Raw genomic sequence first — 24175 nt, forward strand, 5'->3', positions numbered from 1 at the left:
TCATGTGTTAAATTTTTTTTTTTTTTGCTTTGAGGTACACACAAGTGTTTTTTTTTTTTTTTTTGTGGCTTGTGTTGTTAATTCTATTTTTAACTCCTCGAGGAACTGTTGAGCTATTTTCCAAGAGGCTGCACCATATTACAGTTCTACCTAGAAAGTAAGAGCACTTTAATTTCTTTATACCCTTGATGACAGTAGTTATTATCCAACTATTTTCTTATTATCCTTTTACTATCTGTTGGGCTGCTTTGCTTTTATACAGTTTGCTGAGTTTGCCAATAACAAAGTACTAACAACTCATTAAGTGGGTCATTTCTCAGTATTGGGTTTGTAGGGAGTAAACAGTGACGGTTGAGATGTTTCCTATTAGAAACAAAGCAGAATTGCTTGCCACAAAAACTTTATCTTCCTCAACTCAGGTCTCCTTAGCTACAATGCAAATTTTAACTGCATGTGTGTTACCCACTTGTGCCATATAGCATCATCTTACAGTGCTTGGGCAACAAGAGGAACCTACAGAAATACGTTAATTATTATGCTGCTTGCTGTACCATGATCAATAAAGTTATGTGTCCCTGACCTAAAAGTCTCATGCCTTTGTCAGCATCCATCAAATAAACAAACCTTGTACATCAAGTAAACCAGATGTATACCCCTCTCATCCATTCCTTATACGTTTCTGCTATTTTCCTTTCTTTTTAAATTTAACCTTTCTCCACATTTTAGACTTAGAAATACATTTATATATACTAAATACTCATAAATGCTTCTTGTGTGGATTTTTTGAACCACTTATTTCAGTTGGATATAACATCCTCTAGGAGGTTCCTTAAATTAATATACAATTCTCTAAATTCTTTTGTGTGAAAAATTTTTCTATAACCTAGATATCTGAAACATAGTAGCTGAATAAAAAAATTGTTGGTTCATCATAGTTACTACTTCAATGTTATTTTACTTTTGGTTGCCTCAATGGGATTTAAAATGTCCAAACCACAACAATTATCTTGCATGAGAAGTTAAGAAATGTATTTTCCTGGAAGCAATGAAGACTTTCATTTTTCAAATCTAATAGTTATAGTAGGAAATGTTTTAGAAATGAGCTCTGTAAGGCTAATTTCTCCATTATCCAGTGGATTCTGTTCGGTGAGTAGATGCAAACCTTGAATTTCTAGAGAACTTTTTGTGAATAAAACTTTAACAGTTCTTCCTACTCATTTACTTTCATGATACTCTAAAATTGTGAATATAACCTCTGTCTCTTTTCTTCAACTTTGAGATATAAATGATTATATAACCTTGTATACGTTTACGGTATAAAATATATTGATTGGATATTTATACACTGCAAAAGGATTACTACCATGGTTTTAGCTAATACTGTAATCACCACATATAATTACCAGTTAGTTCATTTTTGTAGTAAGGTAGTTTAAAATCTGCTTTCCTATTAACAATTATCCTTGAATGCATCTCTGACAAGTTTTGCTTCATTCTTTGGTATTATTTTCAACAGACCTGGTTATTTATTTGCCTTTTATCAATGCACCTTATTATCACCTAAATCTGTTAGCCACGGGGCACTTATAATCATTTCCAAGATTTTTTCTCCTTGTTTTCCATTTGCATTCAAGTCTTTACACTTACTTTTTTGTCCATTTTCTTAATTTCTGAATTTCTGATTTCACATTTTTTAAATATCCTAAAATGGTAGCTACATATATTTTAAAATGGAGTTTGGTCAGTTTTTAGCTGTGTGGGTGTTGTGTGTGTGTGTGTGTGTGTGTGTGTGTGTGTGTGTGTGTGTAGGGAAGAGGATTTTTTACAGCTGATATGTACTAAAGCTGGTATGTACTGGATCTCATTTTCTTATGTTTCTATGACACCTATATATATAGTTTTATCAATCTAGCTTTTTTTCTGGTATCAGAATGTGTTTCACAAGCTATTTATGTTAACCGCATCCTCTTCTGTTAACTACTCTCAAACCCAGATATTTTAGGGTATTTTATCTTGTTTTACTGATGGAGAGACAGGTTTCTAAGACCTTCATTTTGTGTTCACTTTGTCTGCTGGAACCTAAACTTTCCCCCATTTGTTTCTTTTCTTCGCTAGCACCTAACTAGATTCTTAACTTCTGTCTTAATCCCAAAGCAACACACTTAAAGGACTACTCTGCAAAATCACTTATAATTTTAAATAACTTTCAGTACATGCTCTTTCTCTCATGCACATGCACACACACATACACCCACACTTAATTTCAAGTTTATATAGTTAGTCTTTCTGTCAGAGCAGGCTAATGTAAGGTATATCTTCAGATCTACTTGGCTGGCTTTAGCTTACCACCAAGCTTTGTTTTCGAACTGGAACATCAGCTCTTCTGGGTACACAGCTTGTCAACCCAACCTGCAGATTTTGGCGTGGCCAGATTCTAAAATTGAAGTAAGTAACAAACCAATTCCTACATATACATATCCCACTGATTCTGTTGCTCTAAAGAACACTGGTTAATAGAGGAGAATGCTCACAGAGGATGAGATATGAACAAACAGAATAAAACAGACCCTGAGCCAAGAGAAAAGGCACATAACAACATTTTCAAAAACTTTAAAGGTATTTCCATCTAGCTGTGATCTCAAGTCCTGTCATTTGGTAAATTTAAAAGAACCTGCTGACAGGCATCGTACTGGTAAGCTCATTAGACATTAATGTCCACTTCAAGGGAATTTAGTCTTTTGTCAAGTCTGACTCCAAGAGATTTTAAGTTTTTTGGTAAAATCACTATCTAGCTTTACCACGGAAGGGAGCAAATAGTAAAAGAAAAAAGATAACCTACCTCTGAGTACGTGGCCAGAAAAAAAAAAAAAACTATAAAGAAATAAATGTAGACTTGTATGATACATATAACTGTGTGTGCATAAATATACTCAACATATTTTCTAGCTCTGTTCACTGCGAGGCCCTCAAACAGTGAGGCACCAGGAACAACAAAACAGCCGGCAGCCAGTTCTTGGTTTCTAAATACTAATCTTTACTAAAAACAAGCATAACTCCATGAAAAAACTCCATATGTGGGGACTGGAAAGTATAAACTTTCCCTTCAATTTGAAGTAAAATTAAAGTTCACAGTACTTAATTTAATAACGTACTTTTAAAAAGTGGTAAAGTGGCCCTCCCTGGTGGCGCAGCAGGTTAACGCACAGCCCTCAGAAGCTAAAGCCACTTCCGCATGAGTTCGATCCCCACCTGCCCCAGAGGTGACCACATGGTGTGGCAGACCTCTCCTGACCCGCCCGCTGCTGTCCTCAGCAGTGTACTTCGTTGATCTGCCTGTTACGCTCCCCACTCTGTCTCTGGTGAAGCCTCTCACCGCCCCTGTACCTCTGGCCTGTATCCCAGCTCTGTATGCAAATAAATAAATCTTAAAAAAAAAAAAGTGGTAGTTTTACCACAATGGGACAAAAGATATGTATGACAACACCACAATAAAAGCACTACTTTTCCCCCCACAAAGGATGAGAACTCCAAAATACAACAACTGACAAATAAATGACAAAACCAGTACTGCTTTTGAAAGTTTTCTTGCCATGTCCTTCAATATACTTAAGTGAGGGAATCCAGAGACATTAATAAATATGCCCTTCATACCAACATCTAAAGGAAATGAACGTAAAACTATGTGTAGAAGCTACACATAGTTCTACACATAGCTTCTACACATAGTTTTACATTCTGCATAACTTGAATTGAAGCAACATTCACTGATTACCTACTCTGCAAACAGCAGTCTGCACAGTATTTGGAAACACAAATTAAGGAAAATGTCATCTTCACCTTTGGAACCTTAAATTCAGTTAGGTTTGTATGAAATTTAGGACACCAAGTTCATGAGAATGTAGATGGACCCAGTCAGGGAAAGAGCAAAACAAAAACTACTTGAAGACGTCAATCTGACGATAAAACCATAAAAGGAGAGATTGGTTTAGTTTTGGACACTGACATTCAAATGCCTTAGGAAGAATTCAAATTCACTTTTCAATAGGTTAAGTCAAATCAGATGACATGATTATCTACATGGGATGCCAGTAGGACAAAGAATTCACTCAGTATAAGCTATTGTCTAATAAGGTCATCTCAGAGCAAGGTAAAAAGGAACTCTATTCTTTCTCCTTCTAACGCTACAAAAAAGGGTCAGATTCTCTAAAGTTATTCATGGTAGGTTGATATAAAAGTGAAAATTATTCCTTAAATATATCCAAAGTAAAAATGTAAAGATATAAACTATGTGGACAGAATTGTGTCTTTTTTTTCTTTCCCTCAGAGTATGAACATTCACAGATTATTAATTAAGTTGAATTGGAAAAAATGAAAAATCAGGAAAATCAAGGTAGGTCCCCTTTTAAAATCTGTATTTCATTTATTAATACATATCATTATTTTACATCCTTGCTTGGTTTTTCAAATATAGGATTTCTCCCCTCAGATGTAGTCACCATAGCTTTCCAACCATCAAGTCTCTGTTTTCTATTTAAATATTATGTTAGAAGTGAAAGGTCATATTTTAAATTCTTTCAAGGATCAGAAAAAAATTATTTGAGTAGATAAAATTAGTATATGGTTCTGACGTTACTTAATACCTGAAAAGTTATAGTAATGGATCCTTGAGTGTTTAAAAGCCTGCCACATTTAAATTTGAAACTGAAGCATATCAAAAAACAATTCAACATTCTTACCACAATCATTTCTGAAGGCTCTAATACAAGACAATCACATCCTCTTTTTCCTCCAAACTGCTTACCAAAACTATAAAAACAGAAAAACAATTTCTTAGCAAAGTTATAAGTATATTAATATAGGAAAAAAAAAAGAGATCCAGATGTTAACCAAGAAATTCTTATACTATCTCTAGTATTAAGATTTATTTAGAAAAATCTTTCATTTGTCCAGATGTATCTGATGCCAGTACAATTCTGTGTGAAAATCTGTATTTCTGCCATCAATTAGTCTCTACAACTGATTATGTGAAAGATACTACCTGACCTCAAATTTGGACATTTATTTAAAGTGCAAACACCTAAGGTAGAATGAAGTCACAGTTTTGGAATATTTTATAAAAGTGCGTTATTATATGACTTTGGAAATGACATTAAGCAACAGATATAAACAGCTTTTAAAATTCATATATTTGAATATATAAAATTAGTAAATTAGAAAGGTGAATTGTTCAAAAGTGAACAAAAAAATAGTGTGGAGTCTGGATAACTCTTTGGGAAAAAATAAAATGTATTTAGAACTGAAAAAACTGATAATTTTTATAAATGTGTTGGGGAGAAAGATTTCTAAGAAAACATACAAAAAAACAAAAAAGATTTGTTTTCAGTTCGGACAAAGGAAATACAAAATACACTTGTAAATTATGTGAAAGATGAAAGATTAACATACTCGATATTTAAAGCTCACTTAAATAAAATTAAGAAAGCAAACTAAAATAACAAATGAAAATTAGCTACATGGTCAATTATAAAACAAATGTTTACCAAAAATAAATGAATAAAACTCCAGTATACTGCCAACAAAATATAAACTGTCAAGAAATAAGCTACCAGAAGTCTCTTTGTAAGTAGAAAATTTGGGGTGAGGGCAGTAAATTGGAAACAGTTTGAAGAAAGTAGTATGTAGCTTTACCAAAAAGCCCAATAATATCAAAATTACACTTGAAGTATAAATTTATGTATAATTAGTTTATTACGAAAATCCTGATCAGGTCCTCCCTGGTGGTGCAATGGCTTGGAGCGCTGCACTGAGAAGCTATGTCGGGCAGTGGAAGCTTCAGAGCAAGTTCCATCCCTGGACTCCCATGGTGTAGCGGACCTCTCCTGCTTGCACACTGCTCCTCTCAGCAGTGTACCTTGTTGACCTGCCTGTTCTACTCCCCACTCAGATTCTGGTGAATCTTCTCATGGCCCCTACACCTTTGGCTATATACCCCATTTCTGTATGCATAAATAAATCTTAAAAAAAAAAAAAAAGAAAGAAAGAAAATCCTAATCAAAATCCAAAACCCAAAACTTTCTGTAAAAAAAAAAATTACTTTTTCCTTAAGCTGTATTTCACCCCCCAACTCATATATCATCTAATACAAAACAATAAAAGCAAATTCATAAGTTTGTTTATATTCAAAATGGAGTCACTGGGACTAGACTTAACTCTCTGCACCTGTAAAAACTAGAGAATCAGGCAAAATATATAAAGTAATTTCGAGACACTGGAAAACAGGCCAGGGCTGTGATATCTAAGGGACAATTTAAAAATGAGCAGATCTCCTGTAATATTCTAAGTATACCACCTTACAAGCAAATTCTAGGCTGAAATGCTAAAAGGGAAAAGCCTGCGAGAGCCTGGTAGGTAATGTCATTGAACTGGAGACAGGAAGTTTTGGGGTGTGGATGTCAGAAAAATTCCTTAAATATTTTTTTATTGGCCCTCCCTGGTGGTGCAGCAGGTAAAAGCACAGCACTAAGGAGCTAAGCCACTTCAGCATGAGTTTGATACCCCACCCCGGAGGTGACCACATGGTGCAGCAGACCTCTCCTGACCCCTCAGCAGTGTACTTCGTCAGTCAGCCTGTTCTATTCCCCACTCTGTCCCTGGTGAGTCCTCTCACTGTCCCTGCACCTCTGGCCTGTATCCCAGTTCTATAAGCATAAATAAATAAATATTAAAAAAAAAAGAAAGAAAAATCAATACAGTACCATTAAAATTTTTAAAAAGTTATTTTATAGCTTTTAAACTGATTCTGATTTATATGGAGGAGTAAAAGACCCCGATTAGTCAACATAAGGTTGAAGGAGAATTAAAAGTCAGAAAATTAACTATGGAACTTCACTTCATGACTTACTATAAAGCTATGTAGTCAAGACAGTGTGGTACTGGTGGAAAAATAGAAAATAGATCAATGGAAGAGAACAGCAAGTCCAGAAACAGACCCCTATAATATCAACTGGACAAAGTAACATAATGAAGTAATACATACCAAAAAAAAAAAAAAAAAAAAAAAAAAAAAAAAAAAAAAAAAAAAAACCACTGGTTTTACACTCTTGACAAAACCTAACAAATGGATCACAGAAACAAATGTAAAAGACAAAACAATAAAACTTTTAGAATAACAAAGGAGAAAATCTAAATGGGTGTGGCAATGATTTCCTCAGCCAAAACACCAAAGGCACATTACAAGTTGGCCTTCATTAAAATAAAAAACTTATGCACTATGAACAAAGTCAATAAAGTGAGACTGCCAATGCAAATATTTAGAAATAGTAAGCAGAGATGCTCCATATCATTATCAGGGAAACATAAAAATGAAATACAAATACTATCAGAATGGCCAAAATCCTGGCCAATGACAAAACCAAATACTGTCAAGGATATGAAACAAAAACTCTCATTCATTGTTGGCAGGACCACCAAATGGTAGAATTATTTTAGAATACAGTGTGGTAATTCCTTACAAAATGAAATGTTAATTTATCATGCAATTCAGTAATCATGTTCTCTGGTATTCACCCAAGGAAGGTGAAAATTCAGATCCACACAAAAACTTCCAGAGATGTGTATAGCAGCTTTATTCATAAATAAACTGAACACAACCTAGATATCCTTCAATATGTGAATGGATAAACTGTGGTATGTGGAGATAATTATTACAACACTAAAAGAAGGATTAAGCCACAAAAAAGACATGGAGGAAACAAATACGTATTTCTTAGTCAAAGTACCCAACGTAAAAGGGTATAACCTATATGACCCCAACTATACAACATTCTAGAAAATGCAAAATCATACAAACAGTAAAAAGATTGTGCTTTCTAGGTGCGGTGGCACAGGCATGAGTAGGGGCAATAAAACCACTTTGTGGCATATAAAGTGGATTATATAAATTATCTATTTACTGAAATTCTTAGCATATACAACACCAAGACTGAATGCTAACTTAAACTATTTACTTTGGGTGGTAATGTCACAATGCTGATTCATTGACTATAACCAATGTACCACTCAGATAGGGAAAGCTGATCATTGTGTAGGTTACACACAAGTAGCAGATGAATCATCTTTATACCATCCACTCCATTTTGCTACAAACCTAAAACTGTTCTAAAAAAAATGAAGTGTATTTTAAAATAAACAATACATTATTTCCTATCAAAGCCCCAATAGGCTTTATTATATAAATTGACAAGCAGATCCTTAAATTTATCTGCAAATACAAAAGAGCTAAAATAGTCAAAAACAATGTACAAATGACAAAGCTGTAAGACTTATAGGACTAATTTCAAAACTTACAGATAATTCAATGTCTTTTCAACAAACGGTGCTAGGTCAATTTGATATCCTCATGCCAAACAAACTAAAAACAGAAATTGAGTCATACCAGCCATATGCCGAGTTAAAATGGCCACATATGAAAAACATCTAGGAAAAAAAAAATCTAAGAGAAAATAACTGAGATTCAGTTAAAGAATTATTATATATGACACCAAATCTCAATCCTTAAAAAAGAACTTAGCAAATATGACTTTATTAAAATTTAAAATGTTTACACCGAAAATACAAGTGAAAAAGACCAGCTATAAACAAGCTAAAACTATTTGCAAATCACATATTTGATTTAAAAGACTTGTATTAAATTCATACAACTTGATAAGACAATTAAATGGAAAAAAGCTCTGAACAGATATCTTAAAAAAATATCAGAACACTTTATTTATTATCACATGTTATACATATAAAAGAAATAGCACTAAATCATTTCAGAAACTATAATCACAGTGAGATATTATAAATACCCAGAAGTGGTAATAATCAAAAAGAGTCAGTATCAATGGAAAAGCTAGATCCAGTATATGTTGTTGGTCACAGCATAAAATAGTATACTCATCTTTTAAAAAATCTGACCCTTTCTGTCAAAAGTTAAACATATATTTCTACAATAAAATAACTCTACTCCTGGATATTTATAAAAGAAACAAAAACACAGTCCACAGAAAGACATGTATATGAATCAATATAACAGCATTATTCCTAAAAGTCCCCAAACTAATACAACAATCCCAAATTTTTAAAATTTTCATCTTCAGATGAATGGAAATACAAGTGGTCAATAACTGCATATAAAAATACCAATTATCATGGAAATGCAAATAATGCTACAATGAGGTTGCATTATATATACACACCAGAACAGCTGAAATCAAAACTATAGTAAGTATTACCGAGGTTATTAACTCACTGTAATTCTCATAAACTCATGGTGGAATTTAATAGCATAATCACTGAAAGTATTCTGGCAGTTGTTTTTTGTTTTAAGTTAAACATAGCTACCACACAACTGTGCAACTGTAGGTACTGCCTGAGAAAATGAAACCATTTTCATACAGACATATACATACATTTTCATTGATCCTTTATTCTTAATAGCCAAAAAATGGAAACAATCTCAAAGTTTTTCAATAGCTCAAAGGATAAACATGCTGTGGTCTATCTACATAAAATACTACTACTGCGCAATTCTAAGAAATTAACTAATATACACAGCAGCTTGAAGGAATCTCTACAACAATAAACCAAGTAGAAAATCTTAGAAAAAATATACAAAATATTAATCAATTTATGTAAATAACAGGAAATGTAAACTAATCTATATGCCAGAAAGCATTAGTGTGATTACCTAATAAGGGTGCAGGAAAGTATTAGTTGCCAGCAACTAGAACTAGATAAATGGCACCTACGAAATATTCATTTAATATCTAAATATTTATTTATGCACACAAGAACTAGGTGTAGGCCAGAGGTGTGTGTTGCAGGGAGGAGGGACAGGTGGTGAGAGGATTCACCAGACAGAGCAAGCAAAACAGGTGGATTTACTGAAGTACACTGTTGAGAGGGAAAAGCCTGGGAGACAGTAAAGATTTGCTGAGCCATGCAGATCAACTCCCTGGCCAGAAATAGAACGCATGTTGCACTCACTGGCAGTAGCTTGATAGTTCTGACATTTTAACCCTTGTGCCACCAGGGAGCCCCACCTTTGAAATATTTAAAAACACACCTTCCCATTCTCAAACACCCACACTAGCCAGCCCCATTTAAAACTAAGAACAAATAAAGGGTATCTGCCCTCTTCCCAACAGAGTAAGGCAGAAAATAAAGTAGGTAAAGTAGGCAAAGAGAGGCATTCTGATCAGGAAAAGTAAGCAGCAGCAAAATTGTTTATTCACAGATGACAAGGTGATATATATAGAAAAATAATAAAGAACCTAAAAAACAGCTACTAAAACTAAAATGTGAATTCAGTAAGGCTGACAAAGTTGAAAAAACCATACTATCTCATTTAAGTTACAATCATCAGGATAATGTGGTACTGGCAATAGAAAAAAAGATTAAAACAAAGTAAAAAGTTGGAAACAAACAATAGTCTATTTTGAAAAAGATGCAAAAGTAATTCAAGAAAGGACAGTTACGTCAACAAATAGGATTAAAAAACTAGATTAAGCATAGGTTAAAAAAAAATGAGATTAGATCCACACCATTAAAAAAAAATTGGTCAAAATAGATCACTAGCTTAAAGCAGGTAAAAATCTAAAAGTATAAAACGTTCAGAAGGAATTACAGAAAAAAACAATTCTTTGCGATCTTGGGGTTAGTCAAAGATTTCTTACATACACTACCAAAAGCAAAGCTCCTTAAAGGAACCCTAAACTTCATCAAATTAAGTGCCTCTGCTATCTGAAGAAGACATTTATCTGTAGATGGAAAACAAGTGTCACAAACTGGGAAAAAATATCTGGAAGTCACACATCCATTAGAAGACTTGTATATAGCCTACATTAAGATTTTCTGAAATTAAAAACTTAGAAATTGTACCACCTCCCTGGTGGTACAAAGGGTTAAAGCCCAACACTGAGAAGCTGGATGCTGGGCACTTCAGCTTGACTTTGCCCTGCCCCAGAGATGACCCACATGGTGTGGGACAGACCTCTTCTGGCCCACCTGCTGCTCCCCTCAGCAGCTTTGTTATCTGTCAGTTGTGCTCCTGCTTTATCTCTAGTGAATCTTCTCATGCCCCTGGGCCTGTACCCCAGTTCAGCATGTATAAATAAATAAATCTTAAAAGAAGAAAATTTGAAATTGAATAATCCTACCCCTTCCCCAAATAGGCAAAAGATGCTTTATAGTAAGATATACCACTGACAAATAAGTACATGAAAAGACGCACATCATTATTAGTCTTCACTGAAATGCAAGTCTAAACCACAATCAGGTAATGCTACAAACCAATTTGGATCTATAACTTAAAGATTCACCGAACCAAGTATTGAAGACGTCACAGGGAATAACTGAACTCTCCTATACACTGCTGGCAGCAATGTAAAATGGTGTAACTTTGCAAAATAACATTGCACTTTCTTAAAAAGTTAAACAATCACTGACTATTATATAGATTTAGTCACCACTAGGTACATGTGCCAAATAAAAAGTTGTGCCCACATGAACACTTAAGCACTTAAGAGTTAGTCATTCTACTACATTATTCAAAAGAAATGAAAGCATACCTCCACATAAAAACTTATGCATAAATGTTCATAGCAACTCTATCAAAAATAGGCAACAGACCAAAAGCCCACTAGCAATCAACTGAATGCTAAACAAATTGGTGTATCATTACACAAGAACACTGTAACAAAAAGTGAGACTGGATAGACATTACAACATGAATAAATCTCAAAATAACTTTACTGAGTATCAGGGGACAGACAAGGATGGATTAGTTATTGATACTGTAGTTTATAAAAAATCTAGAAAATATAAACGACCAAAACAAAACAAAACAAAAAAACCCCAAGAAACAATGATTCCTGGGTATCAAGGGGACAGCAAAGAAGGGAGCAAGGATGAATGTGAGTGAAGATTTACAGAAGGGCATAAGGAAATTATGAGTCTTCTCATATTTTCTCTTTGTTTATTGTATATATTTTTTTCTCCCTCCATATTTACTTTACATACAAGTTGCTGAAGATGAATTTTGTAAGATAATCTTAAAAGAATATTCAGATGTACAATATAATCAATAATAATTGTTGAAAACACTCATTTCCCTATTTGGCAAAGAAGGTAAGAACTACTTTATTTATCTGAGGGATAATAGCCAGATCTTCTGAGGTGAAAACAGAGTTCTGTTGTTGGAGTCCAGATGTGTTTAGAAATATTCATATAAAAGCTCAGTGCCCAAGATTATGAATTATACTAGTTATTTTATTGCCTCAACTCCAAATGTACTGGCTTGCAGCTTTCAAATCTACTTTGTTAATAAAGGGTCTGATTTAGTTAATATTGTCCTGCCAACTGGAAATGCTAGAGCTTGTCAGTAAAGGGTGCTGGGAGAGGACAGTACAGTTGGAAAATCTTTGCTTTGTGGGGTGTATATGTGTGTGCATGTGTATGTGAGCAAGCCCCAACCTCAGGGCATACCTAGCAGGGGGAGAAGGTCTTTGGTGCCAATCCTGAGCAGTAGTACCCTTCTTAAGACCAGCCTTGACCCAATGGCTACAGCACAACTCTGGCCCAAAGTAACCTAGTAAATGTCTTTATTACCTAGTTGGCTACACCTAACATACTATCTAAATTAATTCAGCTGCAACTGGAAGTTTAACTTTACAAGCTTGAAAAATCTCTTTCCAACATTATTGGTAAGGAGTCACTAATTACATTTTTTTAAACAAAATCTTACAGATTTCTAGCAGATTACAATCTCTTAACATTACTGTATCTGACCACCTCTCGAGCTCCCATCCCTTCTTTTATGTAGTAATTACGATAATAATAATAATTAACAATTACTTTTAATAGCCAGGCACTATTAAAGAGCTTTAGATTAACTCATTTATTCCTCAAAAATAGTCTGTAAATTAGTTTCTATTAGTATTTTCAGTCTACAAATGAGGAAACTGAGGCAAATTAGGTACTTTCCTGAAGAAATAACAGAGCACTCAGGCAGCCTGGAAGAGTGTCATTTTTTACAAACTTCTACTGAGAACTCTGAGTAGCAGCTTGGTAAGCACCATGAAAACATGCAAATAGGTACTACTTTTACTCTCCTTTTATAAACAAGAAAACTATATCTTGCCATATAGTAGGGATTCTAAGTTTATCTTATTCTAAAAAAAAACAATTTGTTGACTATTAATACCTTAACCAGTAAGACAGACTGCTTCCTAAACAACTCACAATATTAAAGAACTATACGTTGGATCGAATCTCACCATAAAACTAGAGATCAAAGGACATTAATATACTGTGTTGTGATGATAACTAAAAGATTATATCCTCAGAAATGAAATCTCAGTTGATTTCTGCACAGTATTTCTAACAGTACCAAAAAGCAAAGATATTTATAAAATGCAAAACCTACTGAAAAAAAAAAAAAACTTATTACACAGTTTAACATACCACTGGTGTAACATTAACTATGCCTGACACATGTACTAAGCAACAAATGTAAACGTACCTGCAAGGAGGCAAGACCATGGAGTCTTTCATAAGCACAGATCCAGAAAGCAGGATATACCAACATCTGGCAATAGTTTCAGAGCTGTTCAAATAAGTAAATAAGAAAATGTACACAAACATTTCCAAGTATACTAAATCAATATGAAATAGACAAAATTTGAAATATATTCCAATAAGATTACAAATCACTAAAGGGTAAGTAATACAGGATAGAAATTAGGTAATTATGTCTGCTGCCTAAGGTTTATACAAACCATATTCACATAGTAAAGTATAGTCACTAAGATACAAACAGAAGAATAGTATGCTTATTAGCTCTTACTGGTATCTTCAACTTCCTATAATTTATTTTGTGTAGTGGATCATGAAACTTGATGAGGATTACGTTAAATGTTGTACAGACATCTACATCTTAAAAAAATTCTATTTGACAGCTTTCATATACATTAAAGATACTATTCATTGGAATTCACAAGTTTATTGATTTATCTATTTTCAACTACAATTGGGTTATAATGAACCTATTTCTTTTAAATTTTATTCTGAAAGACTTACATGTCTATCCAATATTCTAGTTTACATGTGTTTTTAGTCCTTTTAAATCTCCAATAGTAACTTGTCATCTTAATGCAAATGGCCAACAGACATAAGAAAAAAATGTTCAATATCCATTATAATCATGGAATTGCAAATCAAAACCACAATGGTAAGAATGGTACATGTTAAGAAAAACTAACATATTAAAAAATATGATGGCAAAAAAAGGAACTCTTCTACAGTGCTGGTGGGGATGCAAACTACTCTAACCACAATGGAAAGCTGTGTGGAGGTTCCTCAGGTTACTAAAAATGGAGCTGCCATTTGACTCAGCAATTCCACAACTAGAGATCTACCCAGAAGACACAAACACATTAATTCAAAAGGACAGATGTAGCTCTATGTTTATTGCAGCACTATTTATGACAGGTTAAGACCTGGGAACAACCCAAATGCCCAACATTAGATGACTGGATCAAGATGTGGTACATACACACAATGGAATACTATGCAACAACAAAAAAGAGAATCTAATGTCCTTTGCAGCAACATGGGTGGAATTAGAGGAATTATGCTCAGTGAAATAAGAAAAAACAGTATCGGATGGTTTCACTCGTAAGAGGAACACAGGGAAACTAAGAGATCATGGGGGAAATAATTTTTAAAACTACAACAAAGCTAAACAAAAATAACCAGACAACTATAAATCAGAGACATTCTGCAAGTGAGGGAGAGGGTACAAAACAAGGGTGGAAAGAGCATACGGGACTAAGGTGATGGTGTATGGGTGAATTGGTGGTGGGAATTCTATGGGGCCTACACCTGATGTAAAATATATACAAATAAAGAAATATAAAAAGAAAGCAACTACTAAAAACAAAATTGTCACTTATCAGATATTTGTTTATAATTTAATGTTTCTCTCACTCATCTTTATTAACTATACTTAAGGTTTCATTTAATTCCAGTATGTAGAGAAATTTAACATCGAGAAAGCAAATCTTTCTTGTGAGCTGGAAAATTGTATACTCATCTGGTCATCTACTTCCCATGTCAAGTTGTATTATCAGACAGACAATTCAAACTCTACATCTTCAATCTCTACCCACAATCATTTATTTGTGGGTATTTGAGCACTCTCTGTTGTACAAGCATTCTCCACCCAGAAACCTGTGCTTACAAATCATTCCATATAGCACCAAGGATAAGCTTTGGACCAATCCTACTGCTTACCATGAAAAGGGGAAATTCTTGCCAACATTTCAGTAGGTACTTTAGAGTACAGGCCAGAGACTCAGGGGCGGCGAAAGACTTCACCAGAAACAGAGTGGGGAGCAGAACAGGCAGATCAACGAAGTATACTGCTGAGGGGAGTAGTGGGCGGGTCAGGAGAGGTCTGCCACGCCATGTGGTCACCTCCGGGGCAGACAGGAATCGAACTCATGCGGAAGTGGTTTCAGCTTCTTAGTGCAGTGCTTTAACCCGCTGCGCCACCAGGGAGGGCCGAGTACTTTTTATCTCTCTCCCCACCTTCACGGACAGAAGATGGAAATGACTGCATTACCTTAACCTATGCAAGGTTTTTTGTTTTTTTTTTTTAACAATTCCACTTCCTTATCTTCTTAATACTTTACAAAACCAAGAAATAAAAATCAATGAAAGCAAAATTTGTCCAAAGTTAACACAGAAAAAAGTTTTACTTGGGAGCTACAACAAGCATCCAATTTTTATCATAATTAGTTGAAATAATCACTGTCCAAAAATTCTACCACAAATGCAGGAAAATTCTCAAGTTCACTCCCACAGGCATAAAAGACATGCCAGATCATCTATCGGAAATTGTTCAAATCTTGGCAATGCACTGGATAAGTAAACACAAGGAACATGAAACCCTTTTATGTGGGGCCACATTATTTCCTTTCTCTGCAAGTAAATGATCCAAGAATAATCTGGCTCTGAAAAGGGAGCCATGAAGATCTTACTTCCTGAAAGGCTTCACAAAACCCTAAAGAGAAGGCCACAAACTCTTAAGCTTGCCTCCATCTGACTCTCAAGATTCCTCTCAGCTGTTTACTCTTCTTTGCTCTTGGAACTTAACACTATTGCTTTGTTTTCCTTTTTTTTTTTTTTCTCTATTATGCTGCCTCTCAGGATCAACTACACTCTTTTCTCTGACTTCACAATCTAGGAATTTAAATACTTAGCTGCACATTCTTTTTTAAAAATTCTGGCTTATGCATGAGAAATACATTTTGAAAAACTAAATGTTTACAAACAGCTTAGTGAGGTATAATTTACCGATCACAAACCTACCCATTTTAAGTGTGCAGTTCATTGATTTTTAAATGAAATTTATGAAAAATGTAAACACTACAATCCAGTTTTAGAATATCCACATCAAAAGAGATCTCCATTTTTTTAAGTTAAACTTTTACTCTTACATCATTGTTGATTTTTGTATAATATTTGATTTCTCCTCTTAGATGAAGTTCCCCTAGGTCTCCCACCACCACACCCATTAAACATCACCATAATCCATAGTGCTTTTCCCTCCCGTTTTGAGCCTCTTCTGTCCCCCTTTCCTCATTGTTCACCTCATATTTATAGCTTGCCTCCAAGTTTTGTCTTTTTGTTTTCCTTGGCCCTTTGTTTGGTTTCCCTATATTCTTCCCATAAGCGAAAACATTTTATATTGTTCTTTTTCCTTTTGACTATTTCACTGAGCATAATCCTTTTCAGTTCCATCCATGTCGCTGAGAATGGGCATTTTATTTTTATTTGATTGCCCAATTGTTTTCTACTGTGGATAGATACCACATCTTCTTGACCCATCATGTGTCTGGGGGCATTTTAGGTTGTTTCCATGTCTTAGCTTTTACAAATATGAACACAGATTTCTGATGCCACTTTACAGTCAATCCCCATATCAGCTAACCAGCAACTTGTTCTTTTTCTATAGTCTTTCCTAAACAGTTTGTACAAATGAAATCATACAATTATGTAGTGTTTCTATCATCCTGTTCTCTCATCATGTTTTTGAGGTTGGTCCATACCATAGACTGTCTCAGTAGCTTCTTCCTTTTTATTGCTAAATAATATTATACTATACAGATATTTTATCAGGTCATTAGATATTTTGACTGCTTCCAATTTTAGACTAGCATGAATTCCTCTATTGAGCATACATGTACAGTTTGTATATGTATGATTCTATTCCTTTTGGATAAACATGTAAAAGTGGAATTATAGAGTCATATTGTAAAACTGTTTACCTTTTAAAAAATTCAGGTGTAAGTAATAATATACTTCTGTTAGTTTCAGGTGTACAACAGGATGTTATTTGCATATATTGCAAAAAGATCACCATAATAAATTTAGTTAACATCAGTCACCAAAAATAGTTTAACTTTTTTTCTGGTGATGAGAACTTTTACGATCTACTTAGAAACTTTCAAATATGCAATACAATATTTCTAAGTATAATCACTACACTGTACTACATCTCCATGACATATAATTTATAATTTAGATGTTAGTTAGTACTTAAGCCATTTTCCCTACCCGCTCCTGGCAATCACCCATCTGTTCTCTGAATCTATGAGGGTTTTTTTTTTCTCTTTAAAGATTTTATTTATGCATGGGGGGGGCTTCAGTTTTTCTTGGCAGCTAGCTGCTTTCCTCATAACAGCCAGGACATTGCCCAATACCTCTCTCTTCCTCTTGGGGAAGGTTACTGTCCCCATACTCTTCTTGATGAACGTGAACATGAGGGGCCACTTGTCCTTTGAGACCTTGAACAACTCCACTGATACTGCTCATCTTAAAAAAAAAGACCATCTTTAGTCCTTGTCAGAGCAATAAGAAGTCATACAAGGAGTTCAAATAGGCAAAGAAGTAGTAAAACTATCACTATTCACGGATGATATGATAATATAAAGAGAGAACCCTAAGAACTCCACAGAAGAACTACTTAAAACAACCAGTTCAGCAAAGTAGCAGAATACAAAATCAACAGACACAAATTATTCAGCCTCCCTATAAATAATCAATCTGAAAAAGTAGTCAAGAGAACCATCCCTTTAAAATTGAAACAAAAAAGAAATTAAATACTTGGGAATAAACCTAATGAAAGAGTTAAAGGACCTATACAAAGAAAATTATAAAACACCATTAAAAGAAATAGAAGATGACACAAATAAATGGAAAAATATTCCCTGCTCAGGGATTGAAGAATTAACATTATTAAAATGACCATCCTACCAAAAGAAATTTGAGATTCAACGCTATTCCAAGAAAAATCTCAAGTACATTCTTCAAGGAAACAGAACAAATGCTGATGAAATTCATATGGAACCACAGAAAATCAAGAATAGCTAAAACTCTACTAAAGAAAACAAAGGAGAATGGAGGTGTCATACTTCCAAACTTCAAATTACACTACAAAGCCATAATAATGAAAACAGTATGGTACTGAAACAAAAACAGACACCAATGGAAGCAAATAGAAAGCCCAGAAATAAACCCTCACATATATGAACAATTAATCTTTGACAAAGGAGCAAAGAACTATGCAAAGGAACAAGGACAGTTTAATAAATGGTGCTGGGAAAAATGGACCAACATAAGCAAACCACACAGCATGCACAAAAACCAACTCAAAATGGATAAAGATTGGCCATAAGACCTGAAACAAAATATATAGAAGAAAATATAGTTAAAACAAGACTACAAGACATACATCTCAGTAACATCTTTAAGACTCATCACCCCGTTAGAGAATTTTCCCTTTATGCATGGGGAAAAAAAAAAAGACTAATCACCCAAGGTAAAGAGTTTCTGCACAGCAAAAGAGACATTAACCAAGACAAAGAGACACCCTACTGATTGGGAAAAGAAAAAAAAAAAAACAAAACACACCTTTGCACTCCATACAATGGATAATGGACTGATCACAAAGATATACGAAGAACTCACACAAATCAACAACAACAAAAAAAACCAAACAATCCAGTTAAGAAATGGGTAAAAGACAAAGAAAAATACCATATGGTTTCACTCGTAGCAAGAGCATAAGGGATCGGAGGAAAAGAAGCCAAGTATAATAAAATAGAATAGAAAAGAAAATTACAAACTACTATAAACCAGAGACATGTCATGGGGTGAATGAGGAATGGGATCAAAACCGGGGCAGGGAGAGTGCACAGGACTACAGTGACGACACACTGGTGAACTGGTGGTGGGAAGCCCCCAGGGGATTACAAATGAGATGAAAAAATACACAAAATGAAGAATGATTAAGTAAAAAAAGTTCTTCTGTCCATTAAAAGACGCTTCTCTAGGCCCTCCCTGGTGGCGCAGCAGGTTAAAGCACAGCACTGAGAATCTAAAGCCGCTTCTGCATTGAGTTCGATTCCCGCCTGCACCGGAGGTGACCACATGGTGTGGCAGACCTCTCCTGACCCGCCCGCTGCTCCCCTCAGCAGTGTACTTCGACATTCGGTCTGTTCTGCTTCCCACTCTGTCTCTGGTGAAGCCTCTCACCACCCTGAGCCTCTGGCCTGTACCCCAGTTCTGTATGCACAAATAAATATTTAAAAAAAAAAAAAAAAAGATGCTTCTCTAAAGAGAAACTGCAAATAGCTATCAGGCAATGAAAAAATATTCAACATCCCTCATAATCAGGGAAATGCAAATCAGAACCACAATGAAGATACTACCTTACACAGTGAGATTCCTCAGACTACTAAAAATGGAGCTACCATTTGACCCAACAATTCCACAACTAGGGAGCTACCCAAAGGAGACAAAAACATTAATTTGAAAGGATACATGCACCCTTATGTTTACTGCAGCACTATTTGTAATAGATAAAGACTTGGAAACAACCCAAATGCCCAAAATTAAGATGACTGGATCAAGAAGATGTGGTATATATACACAATGGAATACAATCGAACAATCAAAAAAGATAAACTCATGCCATTTGCAGCAACATGGATGAAGCTAGACAGGATCAAGCTCAGTGAAATAAGTCAGAAGGACAAAGAAAAATATCAAATGGTTTCAGTAATGGGAGCAGTATAAGAGAACCAAATAAGACATAGGGGGGAAATGTATTGTTTTTACAATATAAAACACAACAAAACAAAAATAGACAACTATAAACCAGAGATATCCTACAGGGGAGGGGGAGAGAGAAAGGAGTCTGTAGGAGTCAGTGGTTGATGATGATGTGCAGGTGAATTGGGGGTGGGGGAAAGCAAACATCATCTTAAAATGAACACCAATGTAAATAAATACATAAATAATAAATTTAATTAAAAAGCGAATAAATGGAGAAACAAAACAAAAACACCCTTTTCTTATTATTGACCAAATGTGCTGGGTTCTAATTTGTCCTTTAAGCTATTTTACTTTTGAAGAAACTGACAAACTGTTTCATAAAGTGGTTTAACATCCATAACACCATAAAATTAGGACTCCAAGTATCTACCTACCCTTGTCACATTTATTACTATACACCTTTTTATTTATTTTAACGACTAAAATAATTTTCACAGATGGTATAATGGAAACACTTTATGCAAGTAAATGCTAAATTAGCTCAGCACTATTTGTGGAAAAACCATGCTTTTCCCATTGAAATGCTCTCAACACTTTCATAAAAAATAAAATGTTTGGTATTTCTTTTTTAATCCTTAGTTGTATTATAGTACACTGTTCACAGATATTAAAAATTGTTCATCAGTGATAAGTGTTGACTTCTGGTTTCAATTCTATTCCAAAGATCCATATACTTTTTCTTGATAAAACTTATATATAATTAACTATGTTTGGTATTAAGCTAAATTATGGCAAATATTGTTTTGTCTTCCCTCCATCCTACAGCAGGTGAGGGAAATCAGGAAGGGGAGATTTTACTTTTTGCACAAGCCATGAAGAGCAGTACTAACAAAGAGAAAATTTGAGAATGCTAGGAAATTTCTCTTCTTCAAACGTTTATGGAATATTGCCAAGCCATACACTATAGGATATTGCAATATACGAATCCAACAATAGTTAGAGACTGCTTAAGATATCAATAAAAAAAGATAGAAAACTCAAACAAAAATTGAATCACAATTTCAAAGTATTATCCAAATACCTCATGAAAACCATTCATCATTAATAAAGAAATGTAAAATGACATAATAAACAATTCTAGCTAGAGTGTCCCAAATTTGAACACATGCATTTCCAATAATTCTATTTCTAAGAAAACACCCAATAGGCATGAATATATACAGGCAAGAAAGATATGAACAAAGTGATCCTAGAAAGTTTACTACTCATGATACCAACAAAAATGTAATAGTTAAAATTTCTGTTAAGAGTGGAAAAGGTAATTTTTTTTCACCAAATATATATACTACATAAAGTAGTGAACAGAATGAATGCACAAATATGAGAGAATCATGGACATTTGGAATTTTTAAAAAGTCTGACCAAAGTTCAAATTAGTCAAAACTGTGATAATGTTTCCAAAAGAGTTGACTAGAATCTTCTGGAAAGGTATGAATATTCAACTTTGTTGCACTGTGTATCTCCTTGCTCCCTATGTATTTCATAATTTAAATATATTTCAGTTTGCTCTACAGAAATTGTTCCCAAAATCAACCAAATTTTATTGCTAAAGCATAAACATTAAAGCAATTAACTCAACCATGAAAATACTTACCAAAAAAGAATTTGATTGCCACTGTATTTCTCATAGCGTGCTCTTGCAGACATTAATCTATTAAAAAACAATTTTTTGTCTTAAAGTGTTTCAAAAATTCTTATAATTACCTCAAGAAAAGATTAAACTATGAAAATTTAGAAATACACACATTTAAGTGCAATATTTTCAAAAACAGCAATTAGATAACATTAAGTGGCAACAAATATAACACTCGAGTAATTCTATAACCTGCCAATTCACGCTAACATTTTTTATGAAAAATATTTCATTTGTTTGATTCACTACTTAACCCTTATGTGAAGAACAGGTATTGGCAGTATATACATAGAGAAATCTATTAAATGTATAAATGTGTTTGCATTTAGAAAATATTTTCAGTATTATTAAATAATCTAGTTTTAGTTTTCACCTCTTATTTGAGGTATACTAACATATGAATAATGCTATACAGAAAACAAATGATAAATCACAACCAAATATACTTTATCAATCTGATGTACAATCAAAAACTTAAAAAACTGTAAAGAGTGAGTAAACTATGTAAGAAAAACACATTTTAATTAAATTGTTATGCAAAATTAGCACAATTAGTGCTTTTAATTTACTCCAATGTGTTTATTCACAATGACATAAGCTAACATGAGAGAAAATTCATTTTATAGACTAGGAAAGTAAGGCTTAGAAAGTTTATGGATCTTACCCATGGGCTATAACAAATCAAATACCCTACTGTTTCCACTTTAAATATAACACTAAATCACTCTATGTCCATCCTAAAAATATGAAACAAATATCAATACACACCACAAAAATAAAATAATTTTGTTTTAACTGGCTAACACACTGAGCACTGTGCTTTGTTTTAGAAAGTTACTTTCATTTAATCCTCAAACACTGTTAAAAAGATAAATCTTATCACTATTTTATGGAAGAAAATACTGCAGCTTAGAAGTTAGTATTAGTTAAGGTCCATGGCTGAAGAAAAAAAAAATTTGAAAAAAATGCAAATTCCTATGATTATCTTACAAGGACCCCCCCCCCAAATGATTTATCCTCTGCAACTAGCTGGCCACCTCACTTGAGTAACACCATATCATGCTCTTAACACGGGATCATACTTACCTAAGTTGATGTTCCCTTAGATTTGATAATATTTCCATTCCATGAAGGTAAGCATAAATAGTATTTAAGTCCTGTAGAACAGAAAAGATTTTAGGTCATTTTCCAAATACACTTAAGAAAATATGACATTCCATATTTTGCTTAAATTCTGAATATAAAAGGCATCCAACATAGCTATTCAACCAATGTCAGGACTCAAAAACTCATTATTTCACATTAAATCTATTTCAGGCCCTTCCTGGTGGCGCAACGGGTTAGTACACAGTACAAGCTAGTTGCAGCCACTTTCGTGCAAGTTCAATCCCAGTCCCAGAGGTGATCCACATGGCGTATCAGACCTACTGCTCCCCTCAGCAGTGTACTTCGACCACCTGCCTGTTCTGCTTCCATCTCTGTCTCTGGTGCAGCCTCTCACTGCCCCTGCACCTCTGGCCTGTACCTTAGTTCTGTATGTATAAATAAACCAATCTTTTAAAAAATCTATTTCATTTTTAAACAGATGTAACCTTTCTTCTTCAGTGACCACCTATTATGCTGTCTTTTAAGTCTTATTTGTTTGGTTTTCCCCTTCCAGATTGGTTTCTGTATTTCAAGGTCCAGATTTTTGTGTGTCCTGGTAAACCACCTCTACAGATGAAGCTGTATATAACTATTTCTCTTAAAAAACAATTTTCTTCAAAAATATTTCTTCATCTACAAACAAAAAGGGTTTCCAATGGGACAATCCTATCCGTCTCTCTGTGTAAGAGGTAGAGAAATTTTCTCTGGTTCTCTTTGATAACTAGATAGTAAAAATTCATAGAATGGGGCCTTCCCTGGTGGCACAGCAGGTTTATTTAAAGCACAGCACTAAGAAGCTAAAGCCACTTCAGCATGTGTTCAATTCCCCACCCCAGTGGTGACCCACATGACATGGTAGACCTCTCCTGACCTGCCCACTGCTCCCCTCAGCAGTGTACTTTGTCAATCGGACTGTTCTGCTCCCCACTCTGTCTCTGGTGAATCCTCTTACTGCCCTTGCATCTCTGGCCTGTACGCCAGTTCTGTATGCATAAATAAATAAACCTTAAAAAAAATTCACAGAATGACATAGTATACAACCTCAGCTAAGAGCTAAGAGTGTCATAGCAAAAGGTCAAACATTAAAACATAAGAACACCAATGAGAATGGTCTATAAAATTATAGAACATAGCAGATTGAATAATGATATGACAAACTTTATCTTCAAA

General features: G+C 34.3%; 1 protein-coding gene across 4 annotated transcripts in view; it reads right to left on the minus strand.

The window, feature by feature from the left end:
- The window catches only part of RAPGEF6 (Rap guanine nucleotide exchange factor (GEF) 6), a 161274-nt gene that overhangs the window by 113980 nt on the left and 23119 nt on the right, over positions 1–24175 (minus strand). For all 4 annotated transcript variants that reach the window (XM_004686688.2, XM_004686689.2, XM_004686687.2 and 1 more), the window contains exons 2-5: positions 22946–23016; positions 21821–21877; positions 13565–13648; positions 4737–4806 (exon numbers count right to left, since the gene is read on the minus strand). In XM_004686688.2, coding sequence (XP_004686745.1) covers positions 4737–4806; positions 13565–13648; positions 21821–21877; positions 22946–23016 — 282 coding nt within the window. The remainder of the gene's footprint in view (positions 1–4736; positions 4807–13564; positions 13649–21820; positions 21878–22945; positions 23017–24175) is intronic.

This window comes from Condylura cristata, unplaced genomic scaffold, assembly GCF_000260355.1.
Source record: "Condylura cristata isolate star-nosed mole 26May11 unplaced genomic scaffold, ConCri1.0 scaffold00021, whole genome shotgun sequence".
Taxonomy (NCBI): Eukaryota; Metazoa; Chordata; class Mammalia; order Eulipotyphla; family Talpidae; genus Condylura; species Condylura cristata.